The sequence below is a fragment of the Plectropomus leopardus genome, chromosome 9 (assembly GCF_026936395.1).
Source record: "Plectropomus leopardus strain MGB_pleo_1.0 chromosome 9, ASM2693639v1, whole genome shotgun sequence".
Taxonomy (NCBI): domain Eukaryota; kingdom Metazoa; phylum Chordata; class Actinopteri; order Perciformes; family Serranidae; genus Plectropomus; species Plectropomus leopardus.
The window spans coordinates 2,253,455-2,276,924 of record NC_142184.1 but is presented as its reverse complement, the minus strand read 5'-3'; the positions used below and the strand labels follow the sequence as shown (position 1 = coordinate 2,276,924).

At 38.0% G+C, this 23,470-nt stretch overlaps 3 protein-coding genes across 6 annotated transcripts; 2 read left to right on the top strand and 1 right to left on the bottom strand.

Moving 5' to 3' along the window:
• Positions 1 to 424: 424 nt before the first annotated feature.
• LOC121946981 (polymeric immunoglobulin receptor-like) lies at positions 425 to 9,293 on the top strand. Of its 2 annotated transcripts, none has more exons than XM_042491831.2 (6): positions 425 to 586; positions 1,869 to 2,213; positions 2,535 to 2,861; positions 4,430 to 4,543; positions 6,212 to 6,366; positions 7,779 to 9,293. In XM_042491831.2, exons 1-6 carry the CDS (start codon positions 547 to 549, stop codon positions 7,887 to 7,889), a joined length of 1,092 nt encoding a protein of 363 aa, XP_042347765.2. In that variant the 5' UTR covers positions 425 to 546; the 3' UTR covers positions 7,890 to 9,293. The 2 variants fall into 2 exon arrangements, with proteins under 2 accessions (XP_042347765.2, XP_087937775.1); XM_088081649.1 differs by lacking the exon at positions 7,779 to 9,293 and adding an exon at positions 6,493 to 6,807.
• On the top strand, positions 8,960 to 15,151 carry LOC121946983 (polymeric immunoglobulin receptor-like). 3 transcript variants are annotated; one of them, XM_088081650.1, is made up of 6 exons: positions 8,960 to 9,093; positions 10,164 to 10,508; positions 10,725 to 11,051; positions 12,230 to 12,301; positions 13,123 to 13,268; positions 13,969 to 15,151. In XM_088081650.1, exons 2-6 carry the CDS (start codon positions 10,271 to 10,273, stop codon positions 14,065 to 14,067), a joined length of 882 nt encoding a protein of 293 aa, XP_087937776.1. In that variant the 5' UTR covers positions 8,960 to 9,093; positions 10,164 to 10,270; the 3' UTR covers positions 14,068 to 15,151. The 3 variants fall into 3 exon arrangements, with proteins under 3 accessions (XP_087937776.1, XP_042347772.2, XP_042347771.2); XM_042491838.2 differs by lacking the exon at positions 8,960 to 9,093 and adding an exon at positions 9,427 to 9,939 and having other exon boundaries at positions 12,245 to 12,301; XM_042491837.2 differs by lacking the exon at positions 8,960 to 9,093 and adding an exon at positions 9,427 to 9,939.
• Positions 15,152 to 15,791: 640 nt separating this feature from the next.
• Positions 15,792 to 22,792, bottom strand: LOC121946982 (polymeric immunoglobulin receptor-like). The gene is made up of 6 exons (XM_042491834.2): positions 22,543 to 22,792; positions 20,243 to 20,590; positions 18,907 to 19,233; positions 16,870 to 16,938; positions 16,477 to 16,616; positions 15,792 to 16,170 (listed from the first exon to the last, which is right to left on the bottom strand). Exons 1-6 carry the CDS (start codon positions 22,580 to 22,582, stop codon positions 16,096 to 16,098), a joined length of 999 nt encoding a protein of 332 aa, XP_042347768.1. The 5' UTR covers positions 22,583 to 22,792; the 3' UTR covers positions 15,792 to 16,095.
• Between the last annotated feature and the right edge of the window lie 678 nt (positions 22,793 to 23,470).

Sequence of the window (23,470 nt, the reverse complement as noted above, 5' to 3'; positions counted from 1 at the left end):
AATGCATTGTATATAAACATCTGTATAAAATCAAATTGGGTTTTGCCAAGTTTTTAGTGAAGCAAATTGATTGCAACAAATGTCTACTGCGCTGTTACAATACAGATTTTCAGTACAAACCTTATATTAAGGTCATATACATTTGGTGTTTTGTACATTAAGGTAAGAAATGTTGGCCCATGTTTATTTGAGGCAGATGAAGAAAATATATATACTTGATTACAACTGCTCCTGCCAAGGGTTAACTACAAACAGCTCTGTATGTGGGTCAGAATAGGTTGACCACATCATTTTGCAATAACTCTGTTGGAGGACATGTTGATATATATTTATAATCAAGAAAAAAAGAAGAAGTTTGTAGCCAAGACGGTTGAGTTATGAGTCTCAGTTTCACGGCCAAATTTGTCACAAAGCAGCAAATAGATGCACAGGAAGAGGAACGTTCAATTTTCTGCTTTCTGACTGACCAGACAGACAGAGGGTGTGAGGACTGAAGCAACAGAGACAATTCTCCTGCAGGTTGAGGATTTTTCTCCATAATTCAGAATGAATCTCCACCATCTTGTGTTCTTCTGCGTCATATCAGGTGAGAGCTGATTACCTTACATGTTCTTTAAATGCTGCAGCACACACTGCCTTTGTGTGGCAGGTGTGTGGTCCACCACTGCAGGAAGTATACGCAACAATGGGCCTCTTGCAAGAAACAATATAGAAACACATTTTCTCTTATTTTTGCTCATATCCAGGATTTGCTCTTATTTTGTTAGTACCCACTGATTTTTGGGATTCACCAATGTTTTCTCATCGTTGCTTTTCTCTTAAGTACGAGAAAATGTTACGAGACGTGAGAACACTCATACCAAGATAAAAGAAAAACATCTCGTTTTTTCACAGTACACAAAAAGTTTTATATTTGAGGACCATTCAAAAACATGCATGAATGTAATTTAATCAATTTAGTTGAGGTTTTAGAGTAATTATAATGATTGGATTATTTAAGTTCGGGGCTGTAGAGATATCATATTTCTTGGTGTGTTTATCCCAGTTACTGTAATATCAGAATTTGTGCGTCCCGCTGCTGACCAAGCTGTAATTTAACAAAGTATATTTGCTCAAGTACAGTATTTAAGTACAAATCTGAAGTAACTTTTACATTACTTGAATATTTTCATCTCATGCTAATCCACTTCAGGAGCAAATACAGTGCTTTTTATTCAAGTTATATTATTATTAGCTTAAGATTTTTGTGCAAATCACAAACACAAGAATAAACAAGTGCAGCTGAAACAATTCCTCATTAATTAAAAAAATACTTTGCAACTATTTATTTTATTTTGTATGTCATTTTTCATGCAAAAACCATTTCATGGTTCCAGCTTCTCATACATAGTATACTGTAAGTATGCGGACTTCCTTTTTTTCCTTTTAATTATTTGGACTTATGATGATGAGGTGACTTATGATCAGTGGGATTCATCACAGAGCACACCTGGTCAGAGCAGATTTGGGTGGTTAAGTGTGTTTGGTGCATCTGGAGTTCACTTCTCTAATATTTTCTCTTACCAGAAAATTAAGAGAAAATATAAGAGAAATTTATGAGAATGTTGCTGCATGAGGCCCAGTGTAGCCCAGTTTCATTGTGATTAAATATTCATAGAGACACTTTAGAGAACTACGACTGCGACTACAAAAACGACAATGACAGCTGCTGAAGAGTCAGTGAAAAGTAGATCTTTCCTCTGTATCGTCTCTGCTTCTCTGTGAAGTGATGGATTATTCCTCATTAACCTGCAGACTGTTTTTCACAGTAGTCTACCTCACAGAAAAGTACTGACAATCAGCCTTCTCTGTTTCTCTCTTTTCCGCAGCACTGTGTGCTGGAAATGCTGGACTCGTCAGTGCAAAACCCAACACGTATGCAATAGCTGAGGGAGGAACAGATTCTATAAAGTGCACATTAACTCTGTCTGGAAACATGAAGTTCTTCTGCAAGGACGAATGTAAAGCAGAAGATATTCTCATTAAAACAGAAGATGTCAGAGCTCAGAGTGGCAGATTCAGCATTAAATACAAAAATGAATCTTCTGGAAGAGGAATTCTGAGGGTGACCATTACAAATGTGACCAAGTCTGACTCAGGACGGTACAGGTGCGGTTTGGGCAAAACTTTGGCTCCAAAATCATACCGGGATTTTGAGGTCAGAGTGTTAGACGGTAAGTTTCTGCTGAAAGTCACCAAACCTGACATATTTACTTTATTTTCCATATTTATACTCTCTGGAGCGTAAGACTACATTGAATCGAGGAGAACCAAATTAAATTATAAAAAGTTTGTGTTATCTATGATGTATGAACTCTCATGTTATTTAGGTTGGATTAAGACATTGCCCCAACAGTTACAGACTGTGGTTGAACTGGGCAGCTCCCAGTGTGCCTCTGTGGATCTGTGTTAATGTGAAGCAGGAAATACTGTGATGACACTGCTGCATCTTACAGGAAGTACAGACAGTAACTCATGATTGTTCATTTTTTCAGCGGCACTGTTGGATGTAAACTCTGGCTTTACTCGTACAGAGACCAAAGGAGGAGATATCACATATCCATGCAGTGACACTGTCTATGGAAGCAGAAAATTCCTCTGTAAAGGCGAATGTAAAAAACAAGACGACATTCTCCTTGAAACTGAAGGCAACAAAGCTGAGAATGGCAGATACAGTATTGAATATAGAGAAAAGTCTGTGTTTGGACTGTATGTGACCATCACACAGCTGACCAAGTCGGACACAGGATGGTACAGGTGTGGCTACGGCACAGCTTTGTCTCCAGATTCATACAAAAGGTTCCAGATTATAGTCATAGATGGTAAGTTTTTTAAGGTTTTTTTTATGAAATGCATGAAAACATTTAAACATAGTGTGCATACAGTACCTTCCACTCAGTGCACAAACTGATACTGAAAACTGTTTTTATTTTCATGTAAAATCTAACTTTTAAAAAATATGGTGAGATATTTCCCATTTTAAGGATGCAGAAACTCAAATCATCATCCACAAATGTAATAAACCACAAATGTAATAGTAGTTGCCTCCAACAAACGTAAAATAAAATTTCCTGCAAATGTCAAGAAAAGACATACATACATACTGTTATTGCCAGCTTGCAGCCTGCAAAAAGAATAAAGGAGATGCGCTCAAAAGTAAAGCAGCAAAACTATGTTTATCAATTTAACTCCAGAAAAAGGTGATGGGGTGTGGACGTGTGAATCAGTGGTGTCTGCAGGTGAGTGGACGCTGTGATGATGTGTGGTGCGTGTTGTAGGTGCAAACAAACAAAAGGAAAAAATGGTGCAGGGTGGTGATGCTGGCTGATGGAGAGGCAGAAGCAACAGTGGGACTATCAGCAGCACGGCTAAATGATCAGGAGCATTGGCCAGGGGTTCCTAATTATGCAGTCGGCTCCATGCAGCCCAGGACCTGGAAACACAAAGCATACGCTGTATACACGCTCACAGGACCCGACTGTCTACGCTCACAGGATCCAACTCTGGGGTCATCGCAGCACGTCATGTAGATGTGTTTTCTGGACGTTTACAGGAAAGTTAGTATTATATTTGTTGTAGGCAACTGCTATTATGTTTATGGGATTATGTTATTAATTTTCGTTTGTGGGCTGTTATGACGTTTGTGGGTTATACACAGAAGCTTCCTCTTCAAAATAAAAAAAAAAGAATATCTGAATGCCCAAATTGAATATCTGCCCAATTAGCCCATACTCAAATAGCCTAATATTTGAGTCCAGCCATAGGTGACACACAATCCACCATCCCCTCCACCTCCTGATGATAAAGTCAGCTTGTGTACTATGTGGCTTTTTAAATGTTGATATAATCAAACACGCAAATGTAACACAGCTAAAAAACACAATTAGTGCATCCTCAGGACACAGGTAAAGTTAATGACTCGTCACCTGCTACATTAGACTTTTCTATATTCGTATAAACTTTGGATAATATCAAGAAGAAGTTTTTTGGGGCTAAACAACTGTCTGAGGAACATTAAACACAACGTTATCATTATTATTATTATTATTATTATTAATAATAATGATAATAATAATAATTTCTTTTATTGAACATTTTTGCATTCAACAACCAACCTGGAAGTAATTACAAAATATTCAGGAAAACTTAGACTTTCTCCTTTCAACAAAAATCAAATAATCAAAATTTGCTTTTCTTTTAATTGAACAAACCAACACATATAAACACATGTGCATACATATAGCAAATATAAAGACATGCATATTCACTGATACATGATCAGCATCTGTTTCTCTTGTCAAGAGTTCTCTGTGTCAACAGTGATTCAGTGTCTGATTCAGTGTATTTTTATTGATTGTTGTTCCTCTTTCACACCAAACTGGGACATCAGTCCCATCAGCCTCCACACCACCAACACCACCACCAACGACTCAGAGTTTTAGCTCCAGTTCAGGAGGTTTCACCCCTTCATCAGTTTTCCCTGAAACCACCCACTATCTTACAGGTACAGTTCATTTAGACTTTTTTTGTCCTGCCTATCTGTATATCAACTTTATCTCGAATGAAACAAATGTTCTTAAAAATTTTAAATTAAGCCCAAGAACACTGTCTATCAAGAACAATAAAATTGTCCAGTTTCAGTTTCAGCACACAACACAGGTTGATATTTAAAAGACAACATTTTGTATTAAAGTTACAGTGTTTTCTCTTGTTATCTTCAGTAGGAAATTAACATCATGTTACCTGCCTATGTGTCTTATCATGCAAGTATTTTTCAGCCCTTGTCATTCTGCAGACATCAAATACTGTGACTTTCGCAGTGATTTCGGCCTAAGATCCCAGACAGAACCATTCGCGCTGTTAAAAGTTGCCAGACTCACTTGAGGACGCGGCCAAATGAAACCTGTTGTGACTGCGCGAAACTCCACCGGACAGCGTCTGGATAAAAAACTGCTGGTGACGACGTAACATAAGAAGCACAAAGGTCCCTATGGGCTGGTTGGGAGGAGCAATGGATGAGTTGATTAAAAACAGCAGCTACTATGAAAATCCCATCCGGTTATTTGGGCATGTTGCTGCTGAGTCTTGTGTCCTGTCAGCTCCCAACGAGGTCCACCCATCCAGTGCAACAGCTTGAACCGGGAGTTAACCATGTCTCTGTGAAGATGTGCACAGAGCAGTCTCTAATCTGTTGCTGAGTGAGCCTCAATCACATCTCATCCACTTTATTCTCCTGCGAGCGGACATTAGCCAGAAGAAGGCTTGGGAGAGGAACAACTCTCGGTCCAAGTTGGGTCAGCCTCGCTCTGATGCTGGCTCTCCCTTTTCTCTTCGTCTTCCGGTTTAGTTTCTCCCCTCTGGTCTGACAGGCCGCTTGGCGTATGCCATTGGTGGAGATCCTCTCATGTCTGCTACATTTAGTCCGAATCCCACACAACTATTGCCAATGCTGATAGGTGATTCTCTTAGAAAAGTCGTGCTTCAGCAGAAGGGGCCACGGAGTCGAAAAAATAGAAAAATCAAGCAAATCTGGACTGTCACCCAGGAGATTGCAGTATGTGTCCTGTGTGAAACCAAATGTTACCGTCTCTTCACATTCATCACATAACACGTACTTGTTTTAACGTTTAACATTGACGTTACGTGAATCAAATTTATTCAGTGAATCAAAACATTTGTCCGTGATCAAAGTTTTCAGAACAGGTTCGGTTTTCTGCGTTTGTCTACGTCCGTCAAAAGCCTTTATGCTGTGTAGTATGTAACTTTACAACTTTGCTCACTGATCCTTCGGGTCCTTATTTAATCTGTGTCTGTGCAGTACTGATGCTGAGTGTAGCTCCGTGTGTCCTCAGACAGCGTTCAGACATTCTTTAACCTTCATTCCTGAATCTCGGTAACGTCGGGAGAATCTCAACTACATCCTGATGCTAATAGGCTATAGCAACACAGCGTCAGGTAAAAGTTTCCACTCAAGCTGAAAATTTGTATCCATCACATCCATCCTACCTATCGTGCAACATGACTTTGCATGTAAAGTCGCCGCGTGAGACACTCACATTAAAGAAATGTTTGACTAAGATTAACAAGCTTTAAGTCACAATTTTTATTAAAAAAAAAATCCTTCTCTCTGAAACCATGTTAACAATAATTCTCTCTCTTTCTTTATTCCCAGACGTCTCCTGTCTCCCAGGTTACTTCTTGCCTCTGGTTGTGTGTGTGCCCTTGGTTTCTGTACTGTTTGCTGTTTTTCTGCTGCTCCTCTTCAAATGGAAGATGAGGAACGCTGGTTTGAACACCGGAGGAAATGCAGACAACCTCCACTCAGAGGTGACTTTCTTTAAAGGCCCAGTGTTTAGGATTTAGTGGGATATATTGGCTGAAATGGAATATATTAAGGATTGCTTTGTTTCTTAAGCCTCATTCCCTAATACCCACTAACATTTGGTTTTTCAGTGCAATGGGAATACATACAATTGGTATTCACACCAGGCTCGAATGACTGCAGCAGACGCGGGCAGTGTTGCTACTTCCTCTGTATATGAAGTAGCTGTTGGCTCTCCCAAAAGTATCTAGATGACATAAGTAACTTATAAGTAACTTTGCATAATATGCAATTCTGAAAGAGGCAAAATGAATAGAAACAGCTGACCAGGTACTGTAGTTTACAAACTAACTATTTATGTATTTACAAACCTTTTTTTTGGTGCCATAAAACCATAATGTTAGCGTTTTTGTTGTCTTTTTTAGCAACCTAATAAATGAAGACAAAAAACAAAAACGTGGTCTTGTAGCTTCTCTTTGGCCAGAGGAACGAGGAGAGGCACAAGGAACTGACTGAGTGTGTGAGTGAGACCCACTGACACAGAGTGAGGGATTTTTGGGTGTGAAACTAAAAAAGACAGAACGAATATTTAAACAAAAATATATCACCAAATATGTACTGAGCGACAACTCTGCAGTAACTGTACAAAATCATCGTCTGTGACTGGTCGTAAGCTGGGCACAGGCAGCTCTCGCTCAGAGCGGTCGCAGAGCCCGCTGCAGGTCGGGCCTGTGAGGCTGCCGGTCAGACTGGTCGCATGAGCGCTGAGTGAGAGATGAGGAGGAGGAGACGCAGTCGACCTCGCTGTACTCGGCTCTCATGAGTTCGGCTGTAATGTGAACCATGGTACAGAATTTGTTAGATGCTTTTGCAGAGCTTTGTCAACGTAATCCTTCCCCAAATGACCAGAAAAAGTCCCTAGATTTGATGCTGGTCGCTTTTGACTAATTAAGTCGGCAAAGGGGTCTGGAAAGTCGTTAGATATAGTGACAAAGTTGCCAGGTTGGCCACACTAGACACGGGTTTTTATCGCCTCCAGCTCTGATCAGCGTTGATGGTAATGCAACACCCGGGTGAATGCAGTAATTAGCAAACATATTTTTGGATACTGTTATATTTCAGATTTTTTTCTAAACAATTTTTTTATTAAAGTTTTATCAACATGAAAAAAAGTGCAGAAAAGTTGCACATCAGTATACAAATATACTTCCCCCCACAAGACAGGTGAACAGACAAACACAAAACAAAACAGGGTAAAAAAAAATGAAGTAGAAAAGAAAGAAAATCAATATATACATGTGGAGTAGAATTAACAATACTTAATAATAATCATGATAATAATAATTTAAGAAAAAAAGGCAGGATCAGAGCTTCTTATTTATAATATAATTCAGATTTGATGTTTTTCCTATTTCAGGCTTATGTCACCTACAGAAAACATCCTCCAGCCTCCAAATGTGAAGACTCTGTCTACCAGAACCTCGATCCAGCCAGCATGGATCAGGACCAAACCTGCTCGCCAGTATAAGACAACAAACAGATGGTGATGTTTGGATCTGATAGAAAAGGATTGACAGGTCTGCTGAAGTTGTTGCACTCTGGAAAGAGTCAATAAAGAAACATGAAAAAATTCAGCCATTACATATCCTCCAATAGTCAAGAGTCTACAGGTTACTTAAATGTTTCGTCTTTTTTCTTATTAATTTAGGAGTGATCAGCTTCACTAAATAACTATGTATGTAGCATTTGTTGTCTTCCACTGCATCAGATTTAAGTATTGATATGTGTGTATGTAATTGCAAAATGTTAACCATTTTAATGTCACTCCCTAAAGGCCCAGACACACTGTATTTAGACGACAAGTTTTAATTTGTGGAGGAGCAACGGGTGACTCGGACTCATAGATTGTAGCAACAACTTGCAAGTTAGTCAAGCAACCTGCCCTTAAATGGACAAAACTTTAGTCCTCATTAAAATGTAAACATATGAGTCAGAAAAAAAATCCCCAATTCACAGTTGGCATGAATGTTTAAATTAGCTATAATGACCAAAACAGTTGTTGTTGTTTTTTTGCTTTTTGTACCAGACTGCAAACATGTTTGTTTCTGCTGTAAATGGCGTCTGTGGGGATCGATTAAATCTGAAGTGAGGTCAACATGAGAGGAGCTGCAAATTTTGGCACTTCCATGTTGGCTTCATTTTTCAGCCCCAGATGTTGCTGCTTACTGTGTAACTGTGGTTGTGATGTTTATTAGATACAGTTTAAAAATAGACGAAGAAATCCACAGAGGAAGGGGTGATTGCCATCAGTAATTAATCAGAGCTGAAACAGGAAAGAAGACAGCATTTTCACCAAATAAATCATCCGCCTGCTGATATTTGCTCAACTACTTAATTATATTTATGTTAAAATGCAATTTGTACTGTGTTCTCTTTTTAACTTTTAAGAGGCAGAAAAGTGATGATTTCAGGTGTCACAGTTTGTCTCTTGTGTCCCTCCTCTTCAGCCACATTAGTTATTTTTTAGTCCCCTTCGTTGTCATTTTTCACCCATCTGCATAATTACCTCAAACTTTCCCTCCTTTTCCCCTCTCCTGAGTGCCCCACCCATCTACACACCTGTCCCCACATCTCTCATCAGCTCTGCAGTTACCTGTCCTCCTCACCCACCTGCATCTCATTCACTAATCAGCCTCTCACTACACACCAGCCCAGTTCTAATTACACCCTCAGTAAGTATGTTTACATGCACAAAATACTCTGTTTTTTGCCCTTATTCTGAAAGAGACAGTATTCGTACCAAGCTGTTTACATGTCTAATGAAAACAATTAATATTTCTGTTAACATGCAGCTGTGCAGAGTCTGATTTAACTGTCCTAATATGTTGTTCATCACGTTAAAATATGGATAAATTCAACCGCTGGAACTGCTTGTATTTTTGCTTCTTTGCATCAAAATAGGATTTTTTTTTTTTTTTTTTTGGGTTCCTAGTGGTAAAGGACTTGTTTGACTCTCTTTCCTTCATTTAGCTTCCTAAAAAGTTGGCCCTGCAATATTTGCACACATCTAAATTTCTATTCATATCTAAGTCTTCCATAAAGTTTAAAATCTATCCATCTGTGTAGTGTAATTTCAGCAAATAATGCAAGTTATTCTTTTTTAAATTAATGTTACCAACTGCAGCTTTAAGAAAATTTAGACACCACTGATTCAGAAATTAAAGTGACTTCAGTTAGAATTATTTTCGTGCTTTATTTTCAATACTGGAAACAGGAGCTTCACAGCAGCTCGGCCATACCATGATAACTCTGTACCGACAGTTTCAAGATGTCCATAACTCGTAATGACCATCATCATCGTCACAAGTGCTGGGCTGTTTAAACCACATAAATCAGATAATGGGGAGAAAAAGCAAACATTAAATTAGGCAACATCAGCTTCCTGAGTGATCAGACAGACAGAGAGCTGAAGGAGTGAAGTGACGGAGGCAGTTCTCCTGCAGGTTCAATCTTTTTCTCCGTCAGGATCAAATTCAGAATGAATATCCAGCATTTTGTGTTCTTTTGCCTCGTATCAGGTGAGGACTAATATGAGTTCATCCTATCGTAATTAGTTGGTGCTTACTGATGTGTTTGATATTAAAAAGTATGGACTCTGAAAACAGATGTTGCTCAGTGGCACGAGGAGCTGCAACTACTGAACTCGTCTCTGCTTCTCTGTGAAATGATGGATGTTTTACAGTAAGTCTACCTCACAGAAAGTACTGACAATCAGCCTTCTCTGTTTCTCTCTTTTCCGCAGCACTGTGTGCTGGAAATGCTGGACTCGTCAGTGCAAAACCCAACACTTATGCAATAGCTGAGGGAGGAACAGTTTCTATAAAGTGCACATTAACTCTGTCTGGAAACATGAAGTTCTTCTGCAAGGACGAATGTAAAGCAGAAGATATTCTCATTAAAACAGAAGATGTCAGAGCTCAGAGTGGCAGATTCAGCATTAAATACAAAAATGCATCTTCTGGAAGAGGAATTCTGACGGTGACCATTACAAATGTGACCAAGTCTGACTCAGGACGGTACAGGTGCGGTTTGGGCAAAACTTTGGCTCCAAAATCATACCGGGACTTTGAGGTCAGAGTGTTAGACGGTAAGTTTCTACTGAAAGTCAGCAAACCTGACATATTTACTTTATTTTCCATATTTATACTCTCTGGAGCGTAAGACTACATTAAATCAAGGAGAACCAAATTAAATCAGTGTGACTCTGTGGATCTGTGTTAATGTGAAGCAGGAAATACTGTGATGACACTGCTGCATCTTACAGGAAGTACAGACAGTAACTCATGATTGTTCATTTTTTCAGCGGCACCGTTGGACGTAAACTCTGGCTTTACTCGTACAGAAACCGAAGGAGGAGATATCACATATCCATGCAGTGATACTGTTTATGGACGCAGAAAATTCTTCTGTAAGGAAAAATGTTTTAAACAAGACAACGTTCTCATTGAAACAGATGGCAACAAAACTCAGAGTGGAAGATACAGCATCGAATATAGAGAAAAGTCTGTGCCTGGACTGTATGTGACCATCAGAGAGGTGACCAAGTCGGACACAGGATGGTACAGGTGTGGTTACGGCAGAGCTTCATCTCAAGATTCATACAAAAGGTTTCAGATTATTATCATAGATGGTGAGTTCTAAAAACTGCATGAAAATGTTTCTTCATAATCTGCATACAGCTCCTTCTGCGTAGTGCACAAACTGCAGATGAAATTAGTTTGAAATCCAAAACATCCTTTTTTCCTGTTTTCTTAAATGAAAAAATGGTTGGATATTTCCTTCTCCCTCTTTTCTATCTATCTAGAAGGTAAAGGTAAAAAAAAAAGTCAAAGTAACATTTCAACTATCACAAACTGGAGAAAGTTGAATTTGGTTGGTTTATTACTGCAGACTGACGGAGGAAAGTGGAAACAGGTGAGCAGACGGGTGGGGAAGCTCAGGTGACCAGGACTGGAGGAAAAGGTGTTTCATTTGACAGACAAAAAAATGGTATTTTACATTTCTGCAAACCACTGACATGTTACATTTGCATGTAATGGTGTAGTGGATATTTTGAAACTTGCTGTTGCAGCAACGATGTGTTCATGTGGAGTTATGTCGGGGCATAAAAACCACTCAGGTAAGAAAAAGGTTATGATTTGACATTAAAAAATTGTTTTGGGGACACAGTCCTCTCTAGAAAAGCAGGAATTTCTCAGTAAGAGAGAAAATGCTTTTTGTGGCACTATCCCAGCAGGAAAAACAACAACTGGTCATGACAAAACACCTACGTTTGGTACCTAAAAATCTTCTTGAAACACAGCAATGGCTTGCTAAATCACAAGCAGTTTTGTTATTTGTTGAGCTGCCAAGGTGACACGACATCCACCACACTACGACGCTAAAGTTGGCTCATGTACTACATCACTTTAAAACACTGATGGTGTTTAAAAAACATTTTAAAAAAGGAGACTAAATATGTGACCAAATCAGCTCCACTTTCTTTTTTTAGTCATATTTCTATTGTCGCTTTTTTTTTTTTTTGTGCATTTCCACAGTTTGCTGATGTTGTTGATTGTATTTGGCCAGTAGATCCGAAGACTGTGTCTTAGACAGTGATTTATAAACGTCTGCAGCTTGTTGATGATGTTGTTGGTGGTCCTCCAGGTTTCAGATCCAAACAACTGTGTAGTTTTTACACTGACACTAACATCTGTCTGTCAGCAGCATCTGATTTCTTTTTTTGAAGATTTCTCCATGTCACTACTGATACAATATCTGATTGTTTCCTTTTTTTCATGAATTGTTTGACTTTCTGACCTTTTTAAGCATCGTCCCTTTCAGCTTCCAAACAACCAACAACATGCCAGACTTCATCAGAAACCAACAAACAGCCCGCAGGTACAGTTCATATAGACTGTTTTTAGTCTTGCCAGTCAGTCTCAATTTTATCTTGTACTGAACATGTCTTGAAAATGTTTCCAATGTAAAATTAAGCCCAACAACACTGTCCAATAAACAACAATGAAAACAGTTTAGGTTCAGTCTTAGCACATTAGACAGGTCAGGGTGTTAAAGAACATTTTTTATTAGAAACATTTTAGAGCAAATTCTTTGTTATATTCAGCAGTAAGTTTACATAATATAAAACGTTTCGGGTTTTATTAAGACTATTTCAGCTCATTCTCTTTACCAGGTAGTCACTGATGCTTTGCCGAGCCCCTTGATGTGTGATATTGACCCCAGAGGCTCTCTTTAGCGTCTTTATGATATGCACATGGCTTTTAACTGAGTGTATCGGTCAAACAAACCTGGACTTTCACCCAGGAGACTACAGGTTGTGACTGGTGTGAAACTAAAGTTTTCATCACATCATACCACATCACAAATTGACTTGTTTTAACTGACGTTTAAAAATGAATATAACCTCACGTTCAATCAAGTTTTCACACTGACTCTGAAACATTAATCTGTGATCGAAGTTTTCGGAACAGTTGTGATTTAAAGGTTCTTCCTTTTGATAAATCAACTCTCTCAAGACTTTTGACAGATGCTGGAAAATCACGGAGACTTGAACCAGTCTCCGTGATTTTCCAGCATCTGTCAAAAGTCTTGAGAGAGTTGATTTATCAAAAGGAAGAACCTTTAAATCACAACTTAAAAAGATCCCTCTTTTTAACCATTTATTCAATAATCCTCTCACTCTCTCTCTTCCTTCCCAGAGATCTTGAATATCCTAGGTCACTTGTTGCTTCTGGTTGTGTGTGTGCCCGGGGTTTGTGTGATGTTTGCTGTGTTTCTGCTGCTCGTCTTCAAATGTACCGCTGGTTTGAACACCGGAGGAAATGCAGACAACCTTAACATGGAGGTGACTTTCTTTAAAGATCCAGTGTGTAGGATTTAATGGGATATATTGGCTGAAATGGTATAAAATATAAGTACTTTAGTGTATACCTGAATATAGGAATCATGGTGCTGTCGTTAGAATCATCGGTCAATGACGGTATGAAACTGTCAGTAAAACATGTTTTTTGCAATTATGAATCACCGCAATCATGCAAGGTCCTAAAGTGTTCAGACACAAATGTGCACCCAAATTATTAGGCTGACTGGTCCAATAGTTTTCAAGATTAGCAGAGACAGACAAGACACACATGGATACACACAATGAAACACAAGATAAAAATTTAGAACATATATAGAGTAACTGACCCCACTCTGATACAAATCAAAGATAGATAAAATAAAAATAAATGTAATAGGATAAAAACAAAAATTAACAATGTGCCATGTTATGAGGCCCCAATTCAATGTTAAAAAAATAACTATATTAAATTAAGAAGTAAGAAAAAAAGGAAAAAAACATTTAAAAAAAAACCAATTTAAATAAAATAAAGTAAAATCTCTATACACAATACCTTTCATTTAGATACTGTAGGTCAATAAATATATGTTTTCTTTCATATTCAAGTATTGCAGTTATTTAATCTCTGGACTTTTAAGTTACCATATGGTCTCTACGTTATCCTGTGACATCCTGGCTAATTAACAGTTGTTTCTATTTTCAGACTGTCATCTGTGAGAACTGTCCTGAAGACGCCGTCTACCAGAGCCTCGATCCAGCCAGCAGGGATCAGGACCAAACCTACTCGACGCCGCTCACATGAGCGTCTGACCGCAGACCTGCAGTCTGTCACTGTGCAGGTTAACATGAGCCTCACGCTGTCAGTGTTTGGTTTATGTAGTTTTCTTTGTACATGCTAAAATTTGCTTTTAGAGGACATCTATAAACATATTTTTATTCACTTCTATGCAGATGATGCAGGAGCTGGTCATGTTTCTGAGCATGTTAATCAACGTCTTTGTTACAATATTAAATGTTAAACCTTTATCCAAACGTAGGAATAAATTGACAGTGCACATAGCTAGTTGAGGTTATATTGTAGCCTGTTTTGCAGCTGCGGCCTCTCTGTTTTTCTGAAGACCAATGCAGAAATTAGTGACACTGTAGTCTCATTTGTTAGCAACCGCCTTTTTTAAGACACATAAAAGCATCAAAGTTCACAGTACTGATGTTTTTTATGTCGTAAAACAAACGTGAAAGTCCCTTCAGCTTGTATTAACCACGGATCTTATTTCAGACATCTAAACCCATTTAAAAATATCCATTGACTTTAAAACGAGGGAACTGGAGGTGCTAAAAATGCTAACTCATTTTTGGGTTTCAGGACTAAGTACTTTGGCACCCTTTACTGGGCCAGTTTAAGAAACTGTTGTTCCCATGTGTCATTTAGGAACAATTACAAAGTTTCCCTGTAACAGTTAACTTACTTGATGTTTATTACAATTATAGTTTGTACAGGTCAGCTTTTTGCTCTTTTTAAAATCTCGCTTCACTTTTAAACTGTGCTGTTTGACACATATTAGCTTTAATAAGTGACTATATCGAACATTGTAATCACAAAATGTTTGTATCCCATAGAAACCAGTTTGCATTGATACAGTTTGATGTGATTGTTATTTTCTATATCATATGTAAGTAAATGTATGGGGTGTTTTATATCACTGATTGAACAATTCAGATGGTTTACTCAAGTAAGAATACTGATACCACACCCCAAATACTCCACTTCAAGTAAAAGTCCTACATTCAAATCCTTACTTAAGTACAAGTTTGTATGTACTTAAAGGAAATATACATAGTGCTATAAATTGCTTGCAGTAAATTTTTCCTTGTCGGTGTTTTATTTTAATATCTGGTGTGTTTGGATGTGTGTGTGTGTGTGTGTGTGTGTGTGTGTGTGTGTGTGTGTACTGTGTATTCACCTGCAGTAAATATCTACAGTTGTGCTCATTTTAACTCCTTTTTATTCTGTTGGGTAGTTTAGTTTACAGCAATGCATCATGGTCTTTAACAGGGATACTCAACTTACTGAGCTTGGGGGGCCACATCTGAATAATGAGAGGAGGCCAGGGGCCACTTGCAGCAGCCACATGCATTTTACTAGGAGTTTAGGACATTTCTGTGATTTAGGGACATTTGTAAGATTTTGGGATGTTTCTAGGATTTAAGTACATTTCTAAGATTCTAGGACCTTTCTTGGATTCTAGGATACATGTAGGGTTTTAGGATGTTTCTACAGTTTTAGGACATTTTTCAAATTTTAGGAATTTTAAAACATCAACAGCAGATGCAGAAGGACACCTAAAAGATTATAAGTAGACTAGGAAGTCCACTGACAGAGCGGCAACATGTGATGACTTTGTATGAGAATCTGTTGGTCCATCAGAACGAGGACTTTCACCCGACACCCCACTGTTCACTTCCCACGTGAAACTGTGTTGACTTGAACGGCGCTGACCAAGCAGCGATATTTGACAAGTTGAGATGTGAAGGTGAAAGATGTTTAATTTCTTTTATGAAGGGACTATAAAATAGCCTTTGGTTGTACAGATTAGGTATAAACACACACATCACATTATGATTAGAGAGATAATTTTTATCATCAATCAAAACTCTTACATAACCTCCTCCCCATCCTGCCGCACCCACACTGGTGCTGCATTTTTCAATTATTCAAACATTGTTTATATAAAACATTAGGTTTTATCTGGTCTAAATATTGCAATACCCAGCAGCAAATTCAAATCTAAGCCTAACGTGTTCAGTGTGTGTGGGCGGAGCAGGTTTGCTCCTAATTTCTGCCGCTGTTGTAGGTGGAGTCTTCACATGTGGAGGCTGGACTCAGCTCCTTATAGATGACAGGAAACTGAAAGCAACAGATCAGATAATGTGGTTTAAATAAGAATATCAGTGTGCAGCAGATCAAAAGGTATATTTGATGGGATATGATGGCCATATATTTTTTAGTTTTAGTTGGACAACGTAATAGTGATGTCTCCTGTTTGTCTCAGTTCTCGCTCCCCTCCCCTCCTTTTCATCCTGCCCTCAACCCACATCATACTGTTATATAGAGCTTATATATGGCATGGTCTTTTTGGGGGGGGTCGTGTTTTAAGTCATGGAGGCTGACAGAGTGAACACGTAAAGAGTAAATAAAAAACAAAAAAGTCACCATATCTCCTCTGTTTGAGTTGAAGTTCCTCCTCGTCTTCCAAATGTAAAGAAGTAGCAGAATAACAGCCAGCAGAAAAACAACCACCAGGGACACACAAACAGCCAGAGGCCAGAAGTGACCTGACACTTCAGAGGAGGCTGGGAAGAAGAGAGAGCGCCAGAGAGATAAAGAGAGCGTGCACAGGCTCAAAACGGAAGCACATCTATTGGTATTCATCACAAGGACTGACAAAAAAATGCCGTTTCCGCTCATGGTATGGTGAATCATGTACAAAACCTGATTAGCCCATTTATAATTCCAGTATACTAAAGTGGAAAATGTGTTACTCTTGGAGTTGGCAGAGGGACGAATTGACAGCTGGACAAAGCGTCTCAGTTAAGTGTTGCGTACCTGTAAGCTGGTCGCTGGCTTCCAGGGAAACTGATGACTGTGTTGTTGGTACGGAGGCTGATGGGTCCGCTGTTGAAAAAGGTTGAACAGGCCGGTTTGGATTGGAATCAGTTGAAGAAGCGAAAAGACAATAAAATAATCAGATACTGAATCAATAAGAACATGCTGCACATATATATTACATACTTTTAAACTTTAGTACTTTTTTTCCAAACCAGCAGTGTTTCTGTTGACTGTCCACCTTCAGTTAAAAATTCAGATAAATCACAGAAGAAAAGACTCATTTCACATTTTGGGATTTTAAATGACAAAAATACATTTTCATTGTGAGTTCTTTAAAAATGGTTGTATTTGTGTAAAGATGTATCTATGTCCCGCCCCCTCATATGGTGGTGTTTTGCTGGCTCTTGGGACTGTTGCTCAAACTACAGGCTGTACTTATGCACTTCTTTAAAGTCTTTTTATGGGATTTTACAGGACAGGTAGAGTACACATTGCAATGGCAGCACTCTATGAACCACAGAGTGGCAATGAGAGTTTGTGTCCATATAAGAGAAACATTAGGATTAAAAGACAGATGCAATTAAAGTGAAATAAAAGAGTACTTATGTACTTTTGTATTGCCTGATGCCCATGCAGACACCACAGACACAAAGAGTGTAAAAGCGGATCAAGAGACAGACCTGCCCCTCTCTTTATCTCACTGTCTCTGAAACTGGACTGAAATCCCACCTGATGGTAAAACTAGGCAGCACTGATCACATATAAATCATAATTACGTTGCCACGCGGCCTATTTCTTGCTTCAGATGTTTTCAGACACACATTTTAGTGCACTGTTTAGCTGTAATAGCGAGAGTTTGCGAGCATGTAGTGGGCGCCATTTGGCTTCCAGCACAGTAAAAAATAGAGGCTGAAAAAATGGGGATCAAACAGTAAAAATAAGGAGCGTTGATCAAATACAAACTAAGATTCTGTAACTGCCAGCAAACCCCAGACGTTTATGCTGGAGTCCTGTCTGAATGTGATGCTTTTTTCTCTTCTTTATTTATTTATTTTTTATATATTTATTATTATATAATTATCATTATTATCATTACTACTAGTATCATCATTATCACTGTTATTTTCTACTGTTTCTTAACAGCATTTATTTATTTATTTATATCATAATATTACTGTGATTAGTCCTCTGGTAAAAATCTTTTTAAAAAGTTTTGGCTCCCCCTGCTGGTATATACCATGTTGTTTGATTTTGTCATGTTATTGCCAGCGCACGAGTGCCGTCCTATTTTGACTGTTATATTTTTTTCTCATCATGTGCCCTTGTTACCTAAATCTAACCATGTACCTTTGTTGGTAAAGGCTCTGGATACTACGTAGTTTTCTTGCTGTAACCACCATGTGCTTGGGCTGACATCACAGTAGCGGCATCCCAAAATCTCAAAAGCAGACACAGAATGATACCTAGAGCGTAATATGCAGGCGCAGAAGTCAATATGTGCTGACATGGTTTGAGAACATGTTGTTCATCATTATGTGAGTTTGCTGCCCGCTGTCCCGCGACCCAGCCGGAGATAAGCTGATAAAAATCGATGGACTTTTTTCAAGCTTTGTTGAGAGATTTCTTGGCAAAATGCTTTAATTTTAGTTTGTCTTTTATCAGACAAGGTAAGCAATAAAAGGAGTGAAGCAGTAATGCCCTGCCATGGAAGACTAGCCTGGCGTTTGTGCGTCGGCTAATGGGGATCCTCAATAAACATAAACATAAACATGGACATTAAAAAACGATAAATAGCATTGCCGCTTAGCTCACGCTGGTTCAGAGCGCGGATCCTCTGCGTTTAGCGTGTTCACAACACTGAATCCAGCCATCTGCTGTTGGCTTTTCAGTGCCGTCTCTAGTTGGTTAGCAGAACTTTATCGGCCGAAGTTGCAAAATACTCCAGCGTCCACATTCACAAGGTTAAAATTGACTTTGTGTTAGGTGTGAACATTCAATACATTTCCATATATTTTTTAATAAACAAAAACTCACCATCTATGACAATAATGGTGAACTTGCGGAATGAATCTGGAGACAAAGCTCTGCCGTAACCGCACCTGTACCGCCCCGTGTCCGACTTGGTCGCCTGTCTGATGGTCAGATACAGCCCAAATAAGGATCCTTGCTTGTATTCGATGGTGTATCTGCCACTTTGAGCTCTGTTCCCGTCTGTTTCAACGAGAATGTCTTCTTGTTTTTTGCATTCGTCTTTACAGAAGAACTTATGGCTGCCGTAGACAGTATAGCTGCACGGATATGTGATGTCTTCTCCTTCAATGTCTGAGTGGATAAAACCAGAGTTTCCACTCAGCAGTGCATCTGAAAAAATGAACAATCATTAGTTACTGCCTGCAGTAGCAGTAGTAATACTTATAGTAATAGTTTATTCCAAACGTGCAAAAAACACAAAACATAAGAAAAAAAAGAAAATCATAAAGAAGTGGACTGACATAAAAAAATACATTACAAAAGAAGATAATAATGTAAACAACGCATCACGATTTGATTCACATATTCGAAAGGGAGTGGGAAGAAACTTTAATCCCACCCCTTATCCATAAATCAATAATAGTCAATTATTTAGCTCCCACATCAATATAAAGCAATACAGTAATTAATTATCTCGACTTATTTTAATACATTATCTTAAATACCAATAATATTTATCTTATGAGATATAAATTAATTCTGAGAATATTTATCTAATATTTATCTTATTAAAAATATAAATTCTTAGAAATAAACCTTATTCAAAATATGAAAATTAATTGCTGACATATTAATCTTATCAAAAATAATATCAGTTTCTTTTTAATTCATTATCAAATGACAACTATATTTCACCTAACCAAGATATGTATGTATATATACATATACTAATACACATTCATGTACACAAATACATTCAAACATATATACATGTATACACAATATGTGTATACAAACAGGAAACACCTGGTGACAGTCAAACACCCTCAGAGAGGCGGTGGGAGCAAATAAGTTATACTTCTTCTAACACTCTTTCAAATGTGCAAATGTATTTGTTTTACGTTTCTTTTCATTTCGCTTCAGCATGCTTTTTTTTTCTCTCTTCTTCTCTTTGTTTTAAAACCTTTTTTTATTGCTTTGTTCATTGCATATTGGAAATAAACGTTCCAATCAGACAATCAATCAAAACGTGTGTGCAGATGCCACGTGTGAACAAAGTCTGGGATCCTCATGACAAACAGATTAAATTAACTAACACTTTTTTACAGAGAAAAATTGTAAATTGCTCAGATTTTACCGAACATAACAAGAGGTTTAATGACTTTCAGTAAAAACTCACCGTCTGAAACTCTGACCTCAAAGTCCCAGTACAACACTGGAACCAAAGTTTTGCCCAAACCGCACCTGTACCGTCCTGCGTCAGACTTGGTCAGATTTCTGATGGTCACAGCCAGAATTCCCACTCCGTCGTTTGAATCGTTTTTGTATTCAGAGCTGTATCTGCCACTCTGAGCTCTGACGTCTTCTGTTTTTATGAGAATATCTTCTGCTTTACATTCGTCCTTACAGAAGAACTTCACGTTGCCGACCAAAGATATGTGGCAATTAATAATACCAGTTCCTCCTTCGGGTCCGGTGTAAATGTTGCGTTTTGCACTGACGAGTCCAGTGTTTCCAGAACACAGTGCTGCGGAAAAGACGAACAGATAACAGTGATGATCAGTATTTTCTGTGAGGTGGACTTACTGTGAAACAGCCTGCAGCTTAATGAGGACTAATCCATCACTTCATAAAGAAGCAGAGATGATACAGAGGCACACATTAACAAATATTAACTTCTCACGGACTCGGCAGCAGCTGCTGTTGTACTTGTAGTGTTTTGTAATGGTCCAACTTTCTGACATCAACCTCATTAAAAATAATTGGGTTCTGACTTTATATAAAGACTGAATATAAAGATGGACGACATGACAGCTCCCCCAAAGTGTAGCTTTTTTAATCTGTATCGCCCCCTAGTGTCTGTCTGCAGCATAGGTCATAAAGCCCGCACCTCCAGGTTAATGAATGGTCATAGGTTAAACTAAAAACACAAAGTACACGCTAAATAAATGTTTCCCCAACATGGTGAGAAGGTTTCTGCCACTGAAGGTAGTTCTCATCACCCTGATGTTCAAGTGTTTGTTTTTATTATAATTTATGTTTTAATTAGTTATTAAATTCTACAAAAAAGTGACTTTTCCACCATGATTGACAGCTGTGACGGCCAATCTGCGTGCTTGCATTCAGAGCTGCTCGTGATTGGTCGGACGGGTGTTTTGGCGGGAACTGCCCAACTGCAGATATCACTACTGAGCAGACTCTCAATGCCATCACTCTCGCAAGATGTCAATACCCGTTTCTCTGATATTTTTACTCACTTTAGCAGAGCGGGGGTAAAATGGGGGCGCGTCGTCCATCTTTATATACAGTCTGACCACTTTGTTAAAATAAAGTTGGGTTACATTCACTAATTCTTGAGAATTTGGACAAAAATCTTTTTATTTGGTTTTTGATTTCTATTCCTCAAATATTCAGAGGGAATATATTTTAAAAGATCATCTTGGCATTTAACCCTTTGAAACCTGGAGCAACATCACTTTTCTTGTGCTGTTCCTTAGGTGCCTTTCACAATTAAACCTCTGAATCCTGACCTGCCGCAAATTCTTTCCAAATATGGGAAAAGAGGAAAAGAGCAATTTGGTAAGAAATGTTTCACAAATCACACAAAATTAGTAGATTTAGAGAAAGCTAGGGAAAAATATTATAACTGAAACTAGTCTTATAATTACCATTTACATATTCTGAATTATGTTTGTCAGTTACGCCTCAAAGCTCTGAAACACACTAACTCTAACCCTAACCCACTTTAGATATCAGAGAAGCCACCTCGATAAATATTTTTAAAAGAAAACTAAAAGCTCTCTCTTCACTTTAGCCTTTAACTAGCGTCGACTTAACTGCTTTGCATGTTGCTTCACACTTATGCACTGCTGCACCTCTTTAAAATGTTGTTTTTTTCCTTAATTTTATGCATTTTATACTCAATATTTTTAACTTAAACCATTCTATTTATTCTATTCTGATTTTATTTTTGACATGCAGGTTTTATTATGGCTTCTATGTCTTTTGATTAGAAGCACTTAGAGTAAGTACATTTAATTTTTTTTCGTGTAAAGCTGTATTTTGTAGTAGTTTGTAAGGTGCTATACAAATAAAGGTTATTATTATTATTATTATTATTATTTTTATTATTATGTCAGAAAATTATTATTAGCAATTCTTGTTTGCTGTTTTTACTTTCGTCTTGGGTTTTTTGGGGGGATAATTTTCAGGTAATTTCCTTGTACTGTTTTTTATTCTATGTATTTATTTTATTTAATTAATTTTTTTTAAGAGCATGATCCCAATTCTCAAGAGCGGGTGAACAAAAAGGAACTAGATTAGACTGTGGAAATGCAAAAAAAAAAAAATACATCATAGAACAACACGAAATCTGAATAAAAATACATCAACTGAAAAACATATGCCACCAAAACAAAAAAACCCTTAAAAACAGACTATGTGTTCTGCAGCATTACAGAGACATTCAGGTATCCTCACCTGATAGGGCGCAGAAGAACACAGCGTGGCGGATGTTCATTCTCAATTTGGTCCTGATGAATAAAAATCTTTGACCGGCAGCAGAACTGTCTCTGTCACTTCACTCCTTCGTCTCTGTGTCTGTCTGATCTGTCGGGTGCTTTAATTTAACAATATACTTCACTTTCACACCACTTCTACTTTCATTTTGACTGGATACTCATGAGTTCCTGCATATGCCAGACAAGTTCTGTTTCTTCTCTGTCTGTCTCAGGCGTGTCCAAAGTCCGGTCCAGGGGCCAATCGTGGGAACATCCTCTGCTGGTCACTCAGAATAGCAAATAACATAATATTGATTAATTTCATTGCCACAGCAGAGACCTGTAAAGTCGAAAACGACAGCCGCCACATTCAGGAGCGGTGGGAAATTGTTTTCCTTTTTTACCCAAAGAATTCAAAGAAATCATGCGCACTGTTTTATTAGGAAATGTTGTAAGAAGAGATCTGAAATGCTAAACAGACAAATGCCAAAAAAGTTCTTAAAAATCATTGCATGTGCATATATGGATGGAAATGATCAATTTATTCTGTGATTATTCTGAAACTGATTGTTTAGAATATTTTGTTGAATGAATACATTTTAAAAAATCTAACTGAATAGTTAGAAATGTCAGATTATGAACATTAAGTGTGTATGCATATTGAGTGTACAGGGAAATGAAAGAGTTAACGGAAAGTACACAGAAGGCTGAGTGCAATGTTTTAGTGTGTTTCTCAATACTGTTTGACCCCCTGTCTGCAGTTCTCACCACCAAGCACCCAAGCACATCCATTTCCACTGAAGATGTCACTCTTTAAAAACATCCCACACATATGTACAATAAAGTTTCATATTCTTTAAAAAAACTGAAACAGCTGATCAGTGCAGTTTTCACCAAAAAGAAAGAAA